Source organism: Petaurus breviceps, unplaced genomic scaffold (genome assembly GCF_028583685.1).
Source record: "Petaurus breviceps papuanus isolate PSGF00001 unplaced genomic scaffold, PetGlider_PUasm1.0 90823, whole genome shotgun sequence".
In the NCBI taxonomy this organism is placed as follows: Eukaryota; Metazoa; Chordata; class Mammalia; order Diprotodontia; family Petauridae; genus Petaurus; species Petaurus breviceps.
In genome coordinates, this window is record NW_027187352.1 from 16,836,683 (window position 1) to 16,851,682 (window position 15,000).

The following is a 15,000-nucleotide window of genomic DNA, read 5'->3' on the forward strand; positions in this document are numbered from 1 at the left end:
TCTTCAGTTTAAAAGGCTGGGTGACTTTGAAAGAAATCACTTCTCCTCTGTTCTAGGCCTCAATTTCCTCATTTATAGAATGAGGGGTTTGAACTAATAGTAATGGTAGCACTTCATTTTCTTTCTCTGCAAGTACAAGTATCATTAAAGGCAACCAAGTGGTGAACTCGTTAGAGTGCTGGGCCTAGAGACAGGAACACCTGAGTTGAAATACAATCTCTGGTAAGTCATTTAATATTTGCCTGCCTCTAGTTCCCCATCTGTAAAATGGGGTTGAATCCCTGGCTTGTTGTGAGGTTAAAGTCAGATAATTTTCATAACGTGCTTTGCAAGTCTTAAAAAGAAATATGAATGCCAGCTATTATTATTGGTGATAGTATTCTTATCTTTTTTTTTTTTCAGTTGTGTTTGACTCTTCATGACCCCATTTGGGGTTTTCTTGGCAAAGATACTGGAGTGTTTTGACATTTCCTTCTCCGGCTCATTTTACAGATGAGAAACTGAGGTGAACAGAGTTAAGTGACTTGCCCAGGGTCACACAACTAGAAAGTGCATGAGGCCATATTTGAACCCTGGAAGATGAATCTTCCTGACTCCAGGCCCAGCAGTCTATCCAATACCCATGGCGTTCTTATTGCCCTTCTATAAATAAGGAAATTAAATGTTAAATAGCTTGCCCAGGATAACATAACCAATACACCGACATGTATTAAAGTCCATGTAACACATGTCTAATACTGAAACGCCATATGAGCCAATGGTTTTCTGACTCCAAATTCAGAATTACTTCGCCTATATTCCTCTGGCCCTCGGGACTAGTTATTCTCCGAAGTTCTTTGAGTTCTAACACTTTGTGTTTATGTTTCAGTATTCATTTCAATTTTATCATTTTGTGAGTTTATAATTCCATACAAAAATCTCACCTAAGTCAACCCAAACAAATAATTATTTTTTTAAAATCATTTTTTTTATGGTTGGCAAAGCACTTTACACACAAACCCTTGAACCTTGAAAGATTTTTATGCCCATTTTACAGATAAGAAAAATGAGACCCAGAGAGGTTAAATAACTTGATCTTTGTCACATAACTAAGTGCCAGAAGTGGAACATGAACCTGGTTTTCCCTTGGTTCTCAGTCTCTTCACAAAATCATACTGCCTCTAAGGTTTAAGTGGCTGTATATCCTGTTTTTAGTGTTATTCAAGTCTGGCAATCCTATAGCCTGTTTTCAGTTTTTAATCCTGTTTACCATGGAGAAGTTTTTGGTTATTTCCAACAGGACCTGGCTGCTGAAATTTAAATTCAATTACTTGGAATCTAAAAAGCTATTTAAATTATTTTTTTATTCTAGTCCTCAAGGAGAACTGAGGAATAGGCTTGAGAAATTCTAGAAAGATGGGAGGTTATTGGAAGAAAAGGCAATGAGAAAGAGCATCTAACAGCATCCCTCCACCAATCTCTTTGAGGGCAGGGACTGTAATTGTTTTTTGTTTTTCATATCCTCAATGCTTAGCACAGAGCCTGGCATTTAGTAGGCATGTTATTCATATTTATTAATGATGATGATGATTCCTTAGTAATTAGAATGATATCCTGGGAAAGAGCTCTTAAATCAGCCTGTATCTCTAAACAATTCCAATACCACTAGTGTTCCCAAATTATACAGAATGACTTTTTGTCTACTTTTCCCCAACCCTCTTCACCTTCATTATGACTTTTTTAGATTAGAAGGATCAACACTGAAAATGAATGGAGGCCATTATGAAAAATTTAATTTTGATCTCTACCACATATTTTATATGTACACACATATACCTACATGCATATGTATATGTACATATGTGTGTAAATATATAATCCCTAAAGTCAGTGCACTTTTAAGTGATCACATACATGTCACGTCGGTGTACTTATTGTTGTTAAATACATATAAATACCTATATTGAATATGCATTAAATATATAATATATTTAAGAGATTAAATACATATGTATATGGGCACATACATATATACAAACATGCACATATATACATACACACACATAGATAGACAGATACTTTTTTTTCCAATGACAATCCTGATTCTATTTCCTAATCTTGTATCTTTAGTACCATTTTACAGATAAGAAAAATGAGACCCAGAGAGGTTAAGTGACTTACTCTTTGTCATATAACTAATAAGAGCCAGAAGTGGAACATGAACATAGTTTTGTCTTGATTCTCAGTCAACACACAGAAAAAGAGTTCCACTGTTTAGTGGTAGATTTAATTGGGATCTGAATGAGATCTCCACAGGATTTGTCCTTCTATTTTCATGTAAATATTAATTCCCAGTAAGTGGAATGAACTCAGATGATGACTTCGATTCACTCCACCAATGAGGACTGCACTTGTTAAATTGGAATGTGCTACTCCAAAGGACTCCAACTTGTTATAATCAGTCATGAAATATTTTCTTAAACTTTGCTAACTTTAAAACAAATGGTCTTTTATTTTTCTTTTTAATTAAGTGATCCTTCTACCCCCCAGTAGAAAATGAATATAAATCTTGTACTTTACTAAAATCTTATTCAAAGGGAACCCTTGGGCCTGATGAATAAAATATTATAAGATATACATGCGTATATGTGTGTGCATATGTATTGATTCCACAAGAGTTCTAAAAAATTATGAAATTTTTACAAGTATCTGATAAAAGAAGTCAGATAAAGTAAAACAGAAGACTTATTAAGCTTCTTCCATGCTTTTGTTTGCATCAATTACAAAGAGCTCTATGTGCCATCTCATCAGTACCAACAATTTTCTTTTTGCTTTTCCTAATTTAGATGCTTTAAAGTAAGAAAAAATATTTTTTTTTCTGTATAAAAATTTATTTTTTAATTTTTTTGCAGGGGGGAAGGCAGGGCAATTGGGGTTAAGTGACTTGCCCAAGGTCACATGGCTAGTAAGTGTTAAGTGTCTGAGGCTGGATTTGAACTCAGATCCTCTTGACTGTAGGGCTGGTGCTCTATTCACTGTGCCACCTAGCCATCCCTGTATGAAAATTTTTAGAACTTTTAGAACTGTAATAATAACAACTCATTTCTCCTCCCTTTTCCTCCCTTGTCTTTCCTCCCTTTAACTTCCCCTTTTCTTCCCTTTGGCTCTCCCTTTTCCCTCATATCTGTTTACACAACCCTCAAATTATAATTTTCTAGCTCTTTACTTTCCCCCTACTTCATGTACAAAAACTCCATACTTAATGGAAATTCAACAGGACATTATAGAATCGTTGAGTTGGAAGGGACTTTTAACAGTCATTTAGTCTGGAAACTCCATTCTTGACTATCCTCATCATCTTGTTGCCCTTTTTCTCATGTTCCCTGACACAATGGGATAAGAATAGGATTTCTTATGTTCCTTCATCCCCATTGCTATTTCTCAGAGCCTTCCTCTATTAGTCAACATCCACCCCTCCTTTGAAGTTCACTCCATCATTGTATACCATCTGGTTTAGATCCTTGTACCATTATCTACTGGCCTCCAGGTTACTCCTTTCCTCTCCATTTCTGTAGCTCTTTCTCAAGGAAATGACTACCTGGTTCAGACTCTCTTGAAACTAACTCCATTCCTTTATACTTGGGTATATCAATATAAGGGTAGCAAGGTCAAGAAAATCCCATGGACAAAGTCCAAGGTATGACATAGAGTCAGACATGACTGAATGACAACACCACATCTATCTATCTATCTATATCTATCTATCTATCTATCTATCTATCTATCTATCTATCTATCTATCTATCTATCTATCTATCTCATCTGTCTATCATCTATTTGTCTGTCTGTCCATCCATCCATCTGTCTGTCTGTCTGTCTCTTTCTGTCTCTGTCTGTCTATCTATCTATCTATCTATCTATCTATCTATCTATCTATCTATCTATCTATCTATCTATCTATCTATCTATCTAACATATCTTCTTATAAATCCTCAAACATCCAGGTCTCTCAGTTCACCAACTTCTTCATCTTCTACATCTATAGCTTTGCCTTATCTCAGGCTACTTCCAGGAATGCCATACACCTGACAATTACCTATAGCTGTTTAACTTCATAATGTTGAACTTTGCAATGATCATCTCTGACCATAATCTCCTAACTTTCTATCTCCTCCTCTGCCTCACTCCCATAAAACCTATTCTTAACCTCAACCTTCAGTTCATCCTTCCTTCTCTATTGTCCCAGTTCAACTGGCTTTCCTTTCCTTTCTCAATATCTTGACTACATAATAAAAACACTATCTTCCACCCTTGATTCCTTTGCCCCTTTGTTCTACCATTCTCTAAGTCATGGCAATCTTGGATCACTTCCAACATTTACTTTACTTGCCCTCTATCTTGCATACTTAATCCTATCCCATGCCATTCCACATCTTCCAGAAGGGAACCCCATCATTCATGGTCTCTCATTTTCAACCTTGCTTTGCCTTCAAAATGTTCAGATTTACCTTAATCTTTACAGAAATCTTCATTTGACTTTGCTATTTCTTCAAATACTACCTTATATCTTTTTTCCCCTTTCTAAGCTCCCAGAAATAACTGTCTACATTCGATACCACCATTTCCTCATTACCTATGAACTTCCCAATCCTTTCTACTTTCCAATCCCAGCACTCAACAAAAACTTCTCTCTTCAAGATTATGAATACTCTCTTAACTGATGACTCCAATAGGCTTTTGTTTTTGTTTTTGTGTTTTTGGTCAGTTTTCATTCTCCTTGACTTCTCTGCTATCTTTGATATTGTCACAAACCTCCTTCTGGACTCCTACCTTGACTTCTGTGAAACTGATCACTTCTTATATTCCTCCTACCAGTAAGTCTTCCCTTGCTCCCTTTCCCCCTTGTTGGATAATCACTGATTTCCTTTCCCCTTAGCATGGGTTTTACTTATGACAACTCTGTCCTAGGATCCCCTTTCTTCACTCTCTACATTTGATCTCTTGGAAATTGCCTACATTTTCATGGATATAATTATCTTTCCAAGTAAGCAGCACCCAGATCTTTTCATATACATACAAAAAATACATACACACTTACATATATATGTATATATACACACAGATATGTGTATATATAGTCAAGCAATAATGATTTAGAGCTGAATATTTTTCCTTGATATCTCACTGATATCTAAAATGTAATCTATCCAAATATATGTATGTATGTATATATATATATATATATATATATATATGGCAACCAATTAGGTTCCTCTAAACTTACATTTCCCTTATACTTTGTTATTTCCATTGAGGATATAACCATCCTTTTAGACATCCAGGTTTACAACCTTGGAGCTATTCTTGACTACCTCTATACAATTAGTTGTCAAGTCTTGCCAAATTTTTGTACCATAACATCTCCTGTGTCTTCTTCCTTAAAAATAATAAGAGCTAGTATTTATATATCACTTTAAAGTTTGCTAAGTTACTCACTAATAGTATCTTATTTAACCTCATTGCAACCCTGTGGGGTAGGCACTATTCTTATGATCAATATTTTGCAGTTGAGGAAATTGAGGAAGACAGAGGTTAAGCGACTTAGCCAGGTTATGCTAATAGTAAATGTCTCAAGACACTTTAGCCACTGCCCTCATCACCTCTCATATATATTCTTGTAATAGCCTCCTGTTTGGTCTGCTTGTTTTGTTTTGGCATTCCATCCTCTATATAACTGCCAAAATAATCTCAAATACATATATACATACATATATGTGTATACATACATAGATACACCACATGTGTATGTGTGCGCACGTATGTATGGATTTAAACTCAGGTCTTCTTGTCTCCCAGTCCAGCAGCCTATCCACTATGTCATGATACCACTCCTAAATCACAGGACTGATTATGCCATTTTCCTACTCAAAAATCTCCAGTGGCTCCCTGCCAACTCTGGGATAATATATAGAACTTTTAGCTTGGCCTTTAAGGCCTCTACAGGCTGACTTCAAGATAACTTTTTAGCCTAATATAATTTTATCTCCCTTTTCACATTCCAGTCAAATGGAACTTGCAATTGTTTTGTTAATTCCACACTCCATTTCCCATTTCCCTACCTCTGTACAATTTGTATCTCGTGTCCAGCATGTACTCCTTCTTTATTTTTGCCTCTAAGACTCCTCACCTTGCTTCAGGGTTCAACTCAGCTGCCATGTATTCTGTGAAACCTTCCACAATTTTTCCATTATTTAATGTTCATTCTCTCCTGGATATTCCTTGTACAATACTTATTTTTTAGATGTTGCACCTCCCTAGTGCAGGGGTTCCTGAATATTTTGGGGTCATGATCCCCTCTGGCAGTCTGGTAAAGCCTACAGACCTCTCCTCAAAATAATGTTCTTCAGTGCACAAAATAAAAAATAAAAGACCACAGAGAAAAAACAATTATATTGATACAGTTTTCAAATCTTTTTAAACCCCAGGTTAAGATTAAAAACAGCTGCCCTAGTAGAATATAAGCTCCTTGAAGGCAGGAATGATTTCATTTTTATCTCTGCACCCCCAGTTTCTAACACAGTAACTGGAATACAACAGGAATGTAATAAATATTTGCTTAATTGATTCTAGTCAAACCTAGAATCACAGAATTTTAAAATACCACAATCTCAGAAGTTGGAAGGTGACTTTAAAGGTCATCTAACCCAACCCATACCTGAAAACAAAGTCTTTGGTCACATCTTTGACAATATGTCACCTGCGCTTTTTGGGCATATTTCCAGATTGCTCTCCAAAAAAGGATGGATCAGTTCACAACTCCACCAACAATGAATAGTGATGGGTAGTTAACTACGTCTTGAGGAAGCCCGTCCTACTTTTGGTTTCTGCCAGAAATAACTAACTATCTAGCCCTTTTGGGATGGGTCCATTCAAAGATGGAATATTCATTTCAAACACATCAGACAGTTGTGGGTGTATTAATAAGAGGATTCACCACTACTAATTTTAAATTGTTTAAAGTTTGCCCTTGGGTTTGTGAGTAGTATTTACATCTGAGCATCAACCCCTCACAAGATGTGTCTGTCTGCTCTTCATCTGAGTAGCCCTGCTGTGCTCAGTATTGTGGAGTTCCCTCAGAATGGGAGCTCTGGAATGCTTTGCTTACCCCTCCAGGGAGATGGCTCGCTGCAGAGTCATTGAGGGCTGACGAGTCGTGGTGCTGTGCTGAGAATGACTGTATGGAAAAAGAAAGGAGGGTGAAACCCACAAAAAAAAATCTGACTAAAGCTTCTTCACACATTCTATTACTTTCTGCTATTACCATATATGAAATGGGGAGAACTTTACATAAGGAAATACCCACTGATATTTCTCTAGGATGTTTTAAGGGTTACAGAGTGTTTTAAGGTTTATAAAACACTTTCCTCACATAAACCCTGTGAAGTGGGTAGTGCAAGCATTATTAGCCCAATTTTACAGATCACAGGGACATAAATTTAAAGCTAGAAAGGACCCCAGAGAGCCATTTCCCCATTTTATTGATGGAGGCCCCAGGAGGGGAAGATAATTGACCAAAATCACAAAGCTAGTAAGCATCAGAGTTGGGTCTCCAACCCATGTTTCTAAACTCTGTCTGTGATGCTGCAGGTGCAGCTAGGTGGCACAGCTGATAGAGCACCAGGCCTGGAGTCAGAAGGACCCGAGTTCAAATCTGACCTCAGACACTTACTTAACTGTGTGACCCTGGGCAAGTCAGTTAGCCCTGTTTGTCTCAGTTTCCCCATCTGCAAAGTGAACTAGAAAAAGAAATGGCAAACCACTCTAGTAGCTTTGCCAAGAAAACCATCAATAGGGACATGAAGAGTCAGACATGATTGAAAAATAACTTAAAATGATGCTGTAACAAGTACCACCAACTGTGCAATTAACCAAATATAGTTTCACTCTTCTCATTTCACTAGTGACAGTGGGATCATAAACGTCAATATGGAAGGGACCTTAGAAGGCATGTTGTCCAAACACCATCTCACAGATGAAGGAATTGAGGTTCAGATGCAAGGATTTGCATCCAGGTCAGCTGATGCCTAATTACCTTAATGGAAGATTTTCTTGGATAATTCTCTTAATTTTTGCATCAAATTTGATCATGCCATTGAAAGATTAAGCATGAAAATTATGTATAAACATGTAAAATAAGGAATTCAGAAAATTGTGGGGTTAAAAAACAACATTCCAATGCCTTATTGGATATTGAGAGTGACTCTGAGGCATTGTTAGCTATACAAGAGATACCAGAGATGCAAAGCTTTTAAAAGCTGCTGCAAAACTTTAAAAACTTGACTATAAGCCAAATGATAGATTGCTGTTTCTCTACCATTTGCTGAACCATTGGTGGAAAGCTCATGATCAGAAGTTGAAATTTGAGTCAGTAGAGGGAGTTTCCACTCCATTGATGAAATTACATATCTTTTAAAGCATCAATGAAGAGACATGATTGGCAAAGTGGGAAGAATGAAGTTATGTCTCATTAGAGCCAGAGACCTTTAAAGAAAATGAATTCTGCAGAAACTACTGGAAATGTTTATTATAGCATGGTAAAAACAAAGCTATAGATCACATAATATCACAAGGTAACATTTCACTGTTTGTGAGCTAAAAGTACAAACCAGTAGCTTGTAAAACACTTCTTTCACTCTCCTATCCAAAGTCAAAAAAATCTCTTCTACACTGTCTCTGGTAGACAAATAGTTGCCTAGCCTTTGTTATAGAAGGGGAATTTATAAGACAGGAAGGGTAATGAAGAAGATAGGGTATTGGGATATAGATAAGTCATATCTGGCTTCAAATCCTATCTCTGAAATATGAGCAAGTGACTTAATCACACTAACCCTCTCTTTCTTCATCTGTAAAATGGGCAAAATGAATGACTTGTCATACATACTTGACAATGATTACTCTGAGAATCAATATGAGACTTTACAATATATGTAAAGTACCTTTAAAGTGATATAGAAATCCTTGTTATTAACAAGGTAGTTTATTTTATTGTTGGATAGAAATAAATCCTATGTATGTATTTTCTGACCATTCATCTGAGTTCTGCCAGGATAACATGCTAGGTTGTAAACCTCTTGAGGGCAGGGACTATATCCACTTACTTATTTTGTATCTCCCACAATACCTGAAGTAGGACTTTGTCTATAGTGGGCAGTCAGTAAGTGTCTATGGTTTGAATGCCTGTATCAGTTATAATTAATAATTAGTGTCATACATTAAGTATTGTTAATCAATCAGTAATAATTTATAAGTACTTACTATGTACTGCAAACAGTGCTAAGCTCTAAGGATACAAAGATAAAGGAAAAACAGTCCCTGCTCTCAGGGAACTTACATTCTAATGGGAGAGACAATAATACACATATATGGAAATACAATGTATATATAGAGTAGATGGAAGGTTATTGTTGTTTGGTCCTTTGTTCCTGAAGAGGACCATGACATCAGGAAGGTGATATCATGACTTGTGAGTGAATTGGATTTAAGTGAGGGAGGGCTGTGCAAAGTCACCAGCCTCACTCTCTCCTCTGGAGCCATTTGGGTTCAGTGGTCAGATATAGATTAGGATGACTGGAGATGGCCCTGGGAGATGGCCCAAGGGAGACCTTGGTTAAGCTAAAGTCTTTCCCAGGTCTCAGTTTATCTGAAAAAATACCTATTCAGAATTAAGGCTGGGTAAACATGAGGGAAAAGAATGGCTTCTTTAATCTAGCCCTCCCCCCCCCACCCCTCCCCCCAAAAATCAGTCTGGGAGAGAAAGACACTCAGGGTTTCTGGCCAAAGGAGCAGCTGCTATTTACACTCTCTCTGAGTCTTTAGAACCCAAACAATGACCCAACAAACCTTGAAAGAGGGCCTATTTTTAGTCAAGAGTCAGAGTGATTTGGGCTCAAGGCATGGTCCATAAAAAAGAAATCTAACCTGTAAACGTCAAGATATATTGCTAGGTTTCAGTGATCAAGATGGAAAGTAACTTTAAAGGGGAAAACATTATGAGATATTTCTTCCTTAAAACAATAATTAATTAAACAAGTTTAATTAATTAATGCTACATATGCCATGGGGAAGCTAGGTGGTGCAGTGAATAGAGCACTGGCCCTGGAGTCAGGAGGACCTGAGTTCTAATCTGCCCTTAGACACTTGATACTTACTGACTGTGTGACCTTGGGCAAGTCACTTACCCCTATTACCTCAGCTCTTCCCTCAAAAATTATACTACATATGCCACAAAGATTTCATTGCTGAGGATAAAATAAATGTGTGTAAAAAATATACTATTAGTGTAAGGACCACATATTAGCTAACATATGTTTTGCTTTTTCTAAAATGAGAACCAGAGCTGACAGGCAGAGATCAATGATTGATGATGATCTCTTTTTCATCTCCCTTAACTTGTTTCACATCTCTCTAATCCATTGAACAGGTATTATTTTGTATAATGATTTTCTATGTTTGTGTCTTCTTCCTTTACCAGGTTATAAACCCATGAGTTGGATGGTAGATGGCAAAGTGATGAGGTACAGGCTCTGGGAACCCCCTTGAGTTCTCCTTGAATATTCCCACATAGGGCATTTGCATGATGCCCAGACCTTTGTTACTAGCTTGGCCCTCCATTATCCAGCTAGACCCCACCCTTGGTCCTCTCAAAATATCTATACCCAAATCAACTATAACACCTTTGAACTAGCCTAGTCCACCATTGTCTGTTGGCCCCAGGTAGCATCCAGCAACTTCCCACCCTTAATCACTTATTCACTGGAGTCTGACCTCGTTTCATTAACTCCTCCTGAAGACCCTCCCCAAACTCCTCCTCTAGACCACCCTTTTTGGGGTTTCTCCCACAACCTTTCTGTATATAAGACCCCATCTTGCCTCCATGTGGTATGAGAGCGCCATAGAATGACCTAGAACAGGCTTGCTCTATGTCAGATGATTCTGGCCCCCTTGTCCAATACACCTTACAGATACTGAGGCTCCTTAAGAGTCTACCCAATATGGTGAACTTTTAATAAACTTTGCTTTTCTTTGGCTGAGAGAAGGCGCCAGTCGAATTCATTTGGCAGGATTCAGTGTGTTGGTATTTTGGGGTCTTGAGCATCCTTAACCCTATACCTTATCATTTTATGATGACCCTCTTCAGAAAGAGCATCAGGACTGAAGTCAGGAAGACTCATCTTCCTGACTGGCCTCAGACAGTAGTGTGACTCTGGACAAGTCACTTAACCCTGTTTGCCTCAATTTCCTAATGACAAACCACTCTAGTATCTTTGCCAAGAAAACCTCAAATGGGGTCATGAAAGGACAGACGTGTGAAATGAGTAAACTACAACAACAAAATCCATGAGGGCAAAGACCATGTTTTATTTAAAAATTTCTCTCTCCTCCATTTTCCCATGCTCCCAGGCTTCACCTGGTGCTCTGCACACAACAGACATCTGATTTAATAGTGTTCACTGAAGGAAAACTAAAGGAAGGCTCCCAGCATATTGGACAGACCCTATGTAATGGTGTCTGGGGAGTGAAAACTTGAAAACTTCTCAGAATGTGTCTTGTAAATTGGCGTCAGTTCCGTCTACTTTCCCCTCCCTCCCCCCACCCTCTTCTTTACTACTGCAACATCATCTTTAGGCCCTTTAGGAATTTTCAACTTCCAACCTTATTGTCGACCTTTCTCCCTCCCCCTTCCTAGCTTCAGGACTCTTCCCCCTCTCCCTTGCTGTCAATCAGCATTAAGCTCTTAGCCTTTACTTTACTTTGGCATTTGCCAAATAAGGATAGGTACATTTGAATTGTCTATTTCCTGTTTCCTTGTTATTTTCCATTGGGGCAGATTTTTATGCTAAGATTTGAGCCTGCCTCTCAGCCAATGGGAGAAGGGACAGCAAGGGGAGGGGGCTTGACTGTGTTAGGGTATAAATTCTTGCTCTGTCTTTTGTAACACACCTCCTTTCCTTGACCTGTCTTGGGGAGGACCTCCCTCTTCTCTCAGAGGAAGAGAATAACATTTCCTATTTTTATCCTAAGAAATCTCTGCGTTTTTGATTAAAATTTTGAATGGGGTTTTTCATCCCACATAATGGCAAGCTTGTTGGACTCTAAGGACAAGAGGTGAACAGGATAGGCAAGACATTAGTGGATTGAATTCTGTCTCACTGGAGGGAATACTTTCATTTATGAAGCCCTGGAGTCAATGGAGTTCTGGAATACTGTTGAATGGATTACTACAGAATTCTGATTTGTTTCACCAGTATTTTCCAGGAACACTTAATAAAATAAACTAATAGAAATGTTTAGTAATTCTATTTTACTCAAATCTAAAGTATGGAAAGATTATACTTTTAAAAATTATCAGTGACATCTATTACATGAAATACAAAAATGACAATTTCAAAAGGACGTGTCTCATGTTCATACTCCATCTACAAAATCAACCCATTATCTTAGTATATAAAATTATTCTTTAGGAGTAAATTTAGAGCTCCGCGATATGAAATTTCAATTGTGATACTTTTATTATTGCATCTTCTAGAGACCCCAAAGCATTGTTTTTAGCACAGGTTGTAAGGATACATACAGTATATTTCATAAGTGGTCAAGAAATGCAGGTTGATTAGAATATATTTTATTATGAAAAATGTCTTCAAACAGGAGGCCTGCCTTTCAGTACCAGATTTTCCAGTAACTAGCTGTGTGCCCTTGGGCAAATGTCTTTACCTCTTCCCCTATCTAAAGCTCAGTTTCTTTACATGAAAAATGATGGGCTGGGACAAAATGATCCTTCTAGTTCTAACCTGCTCTGTTTTTGAAAATAGAATAATAGATTTTTGAGCTGGAAGAGATCTCAGAGGCCATCTAGTCCAAATGCCTCATTTGGCTGATGTGGAAATTAAGACCTACTGACCCAAGATAATGAAGCCAGTTAAAAGCAGGGATTTGAAGTGAGGTCATCTGATTCCTAGTCAAACGTTCTTCCTAAGGCATCATGCTGCCTTTCATTATGTGACAAATCAAAAACCCAAGAGACAGTGTTTCTAGTTATATAATAATTAATTTTTAAATAGGCTAGCTAATAATCAATAAATTGATGGCCAGTGGTTACTTTCTGAAACCAAAGACAAGAAACATGGAGATCCTGAAAGTTTTAAATAATCCTTGAAAGGGGAATTCCCTTAACAACTGAAATCAACCCTGATTGGTGGATATTCAATGAGGAGGTAGGCTAGATTGCAGGGCTTCTTAAACTTTTTTCACTTGCAGCCCCTTCAGCACTTCTTAAATTGTGGTTAAGTTTAAGAAGTGCTGGAAGTCTGCAGCTCCTTCTGCTGAGAACGTGTCTTGATTGTGATACTCAGACACCTCCATCAATTTGGACAGGGGAATGCATCTCCATCTAGACCACTCTGGTTGGTTTTCTCCTTCATGAGTTGGGTCACCCTAACCTCTACAGGAGGGATACAAGGATAGGAACTCATTTCCTTCTGGTAAGAACTAGTCCAGATAGGATTCTATTAACACTCAAAACAGAAGTAAGGTCTTCTAGTTGACTGAAGTCCTGCCCAAGATTGAAGAGCTAGTACCTTGAAGATTAAGACAACCTCAATCAACCATGTGTCAGAGGCTGACCTTCCACAGGAGCTGGGCCTCAATAGGGAAGAGAAGAGGATGGATCCTAATTTAGTAATTGATTATTATTATAATAGAAAAATGATTTTCTCAATTACTAAGAGGCAGGTTAATAGAAGGTTCTAGGGGCACAGTAATCACAAAATAGTAGAAATAGAAGGAAACATAAAAGCTCACATCATCTAATCCTTTCTTTTCACAGATGATATTGAATGAATTTTAGAAGCATTTCCTTCTAATTTTCAATCACGTTATTGAACTTCTAGTTTTTAGCTCAGAGGCACTATGTGACCAAATATATGCTCTGATAGCTAAATCCCAGGGAATCATTATCTTAAGGTACTTTATACCTGTGGACCCCTGAGGTACAGATTCTGTCCCCTATGGATTGGTATAATTTCAGCAGAAATTGCAAGTTCTAACACTGGCCTCTGTAACAATTTCAGTAGGAAAGGAGATAGGTGAAGAAAAAGGCCCCCTGAGGGCTCAGTGAGGGGAAGCTATAGTGAAAGTACTGTGATCAGTTCACACAATTGGATGGTAGAGTACAACTTCTAGGACTACAAAAGGGAATGAAAAGTCCAGCCTCTAAAGTGAAAATGTGTACTTGGGCAAGTCTCAAAATCACAGCAATTGTTTCCTATAATGAAATGCTACCTACCCACTGAGCAACTCTGACAGCCCATTCCAAGGACATAACACTCTTTTTTGTTCAAACCACAATGCTGGTGGATCCTGGGATCCGTTTTTTTATCTCGTTCACTGTAGGGTGAAGGTTTGAAAAAGGAAACAGCATAAGCTTTCTCATGGTGTCTAGTTTATTTATTAAGCCAACTGGAAGGGTGCCATTAGAGTACATCCAAGAGAAATTCTAACAGAAAATGGAAGTAGGAATCAGGAGAGGGATTAACAGGGCTCCTTGGAGGCAACCAAAGTCACATTGCCTCATAATCACAGGCAGTGAGGGAAATGTCAGTACCTGGTAAAGAGAGGGAGAACGCAAATAATACCTAAGGGATCATTTTCATTCATTTCTTTCCCGTGCAACCAATCAACTCCTAGGATTAAAAAGCCAGTGATGAGAAGCTTGATGCTAGGGATATATCAATACACAGTTGCTTAGTTCTGACATGCCACGGCAAATTATTACAGGATGGCTACTGTGCAATGTGAAGCATGAGCTATGATGAATGTTGCAAAACCAAGGATTCCTTGCCTAGAGTCCTCTTGGAAGCCCAGTTGTCCTCAGTCTGCATACCCTAGTTGCACCTGAGTCTACATGCCTTTTTGGGGTTCACCTGCCACTGGGTCAGGCCTAAGGGAAACATGTTGTCCAACCTG

The 15,000-nt window shown here is 38.0% G+C and overlaps 1 protein-coding gene across 23 annotated transcripts in view; it reads right to left on the bottom strand.

Annotated features, from left to right (window-relative positions):
- The window catches only part of DLG2 (discs large MAGUK scaffold protein 2), a 2,470,643-nt gene that overhangs the window by 577,999 nt on the left and 1,877,644 nt on the right, over positions 1–15,000 (bottom strand). For 22 of the 23 annotated variants that reach the window (XM_069070968.1, XM_069070969.1, XM_069070964.1 and 19 more), the window contains one exon: positions 7,145–7,213. The exons of the other annotated variant lie outside the window; for it this stretch is intronic. In XM_069070968.1, coding sequence (XP_068927069.1) covers positions 7,145–7,213 — 69 coding nt within the window. The remainder of the gene's footprint in view (positions 1–7,144; positions 7,214–15,000) is intronic. 23 annotated transcript variants of the gene reach the window in all.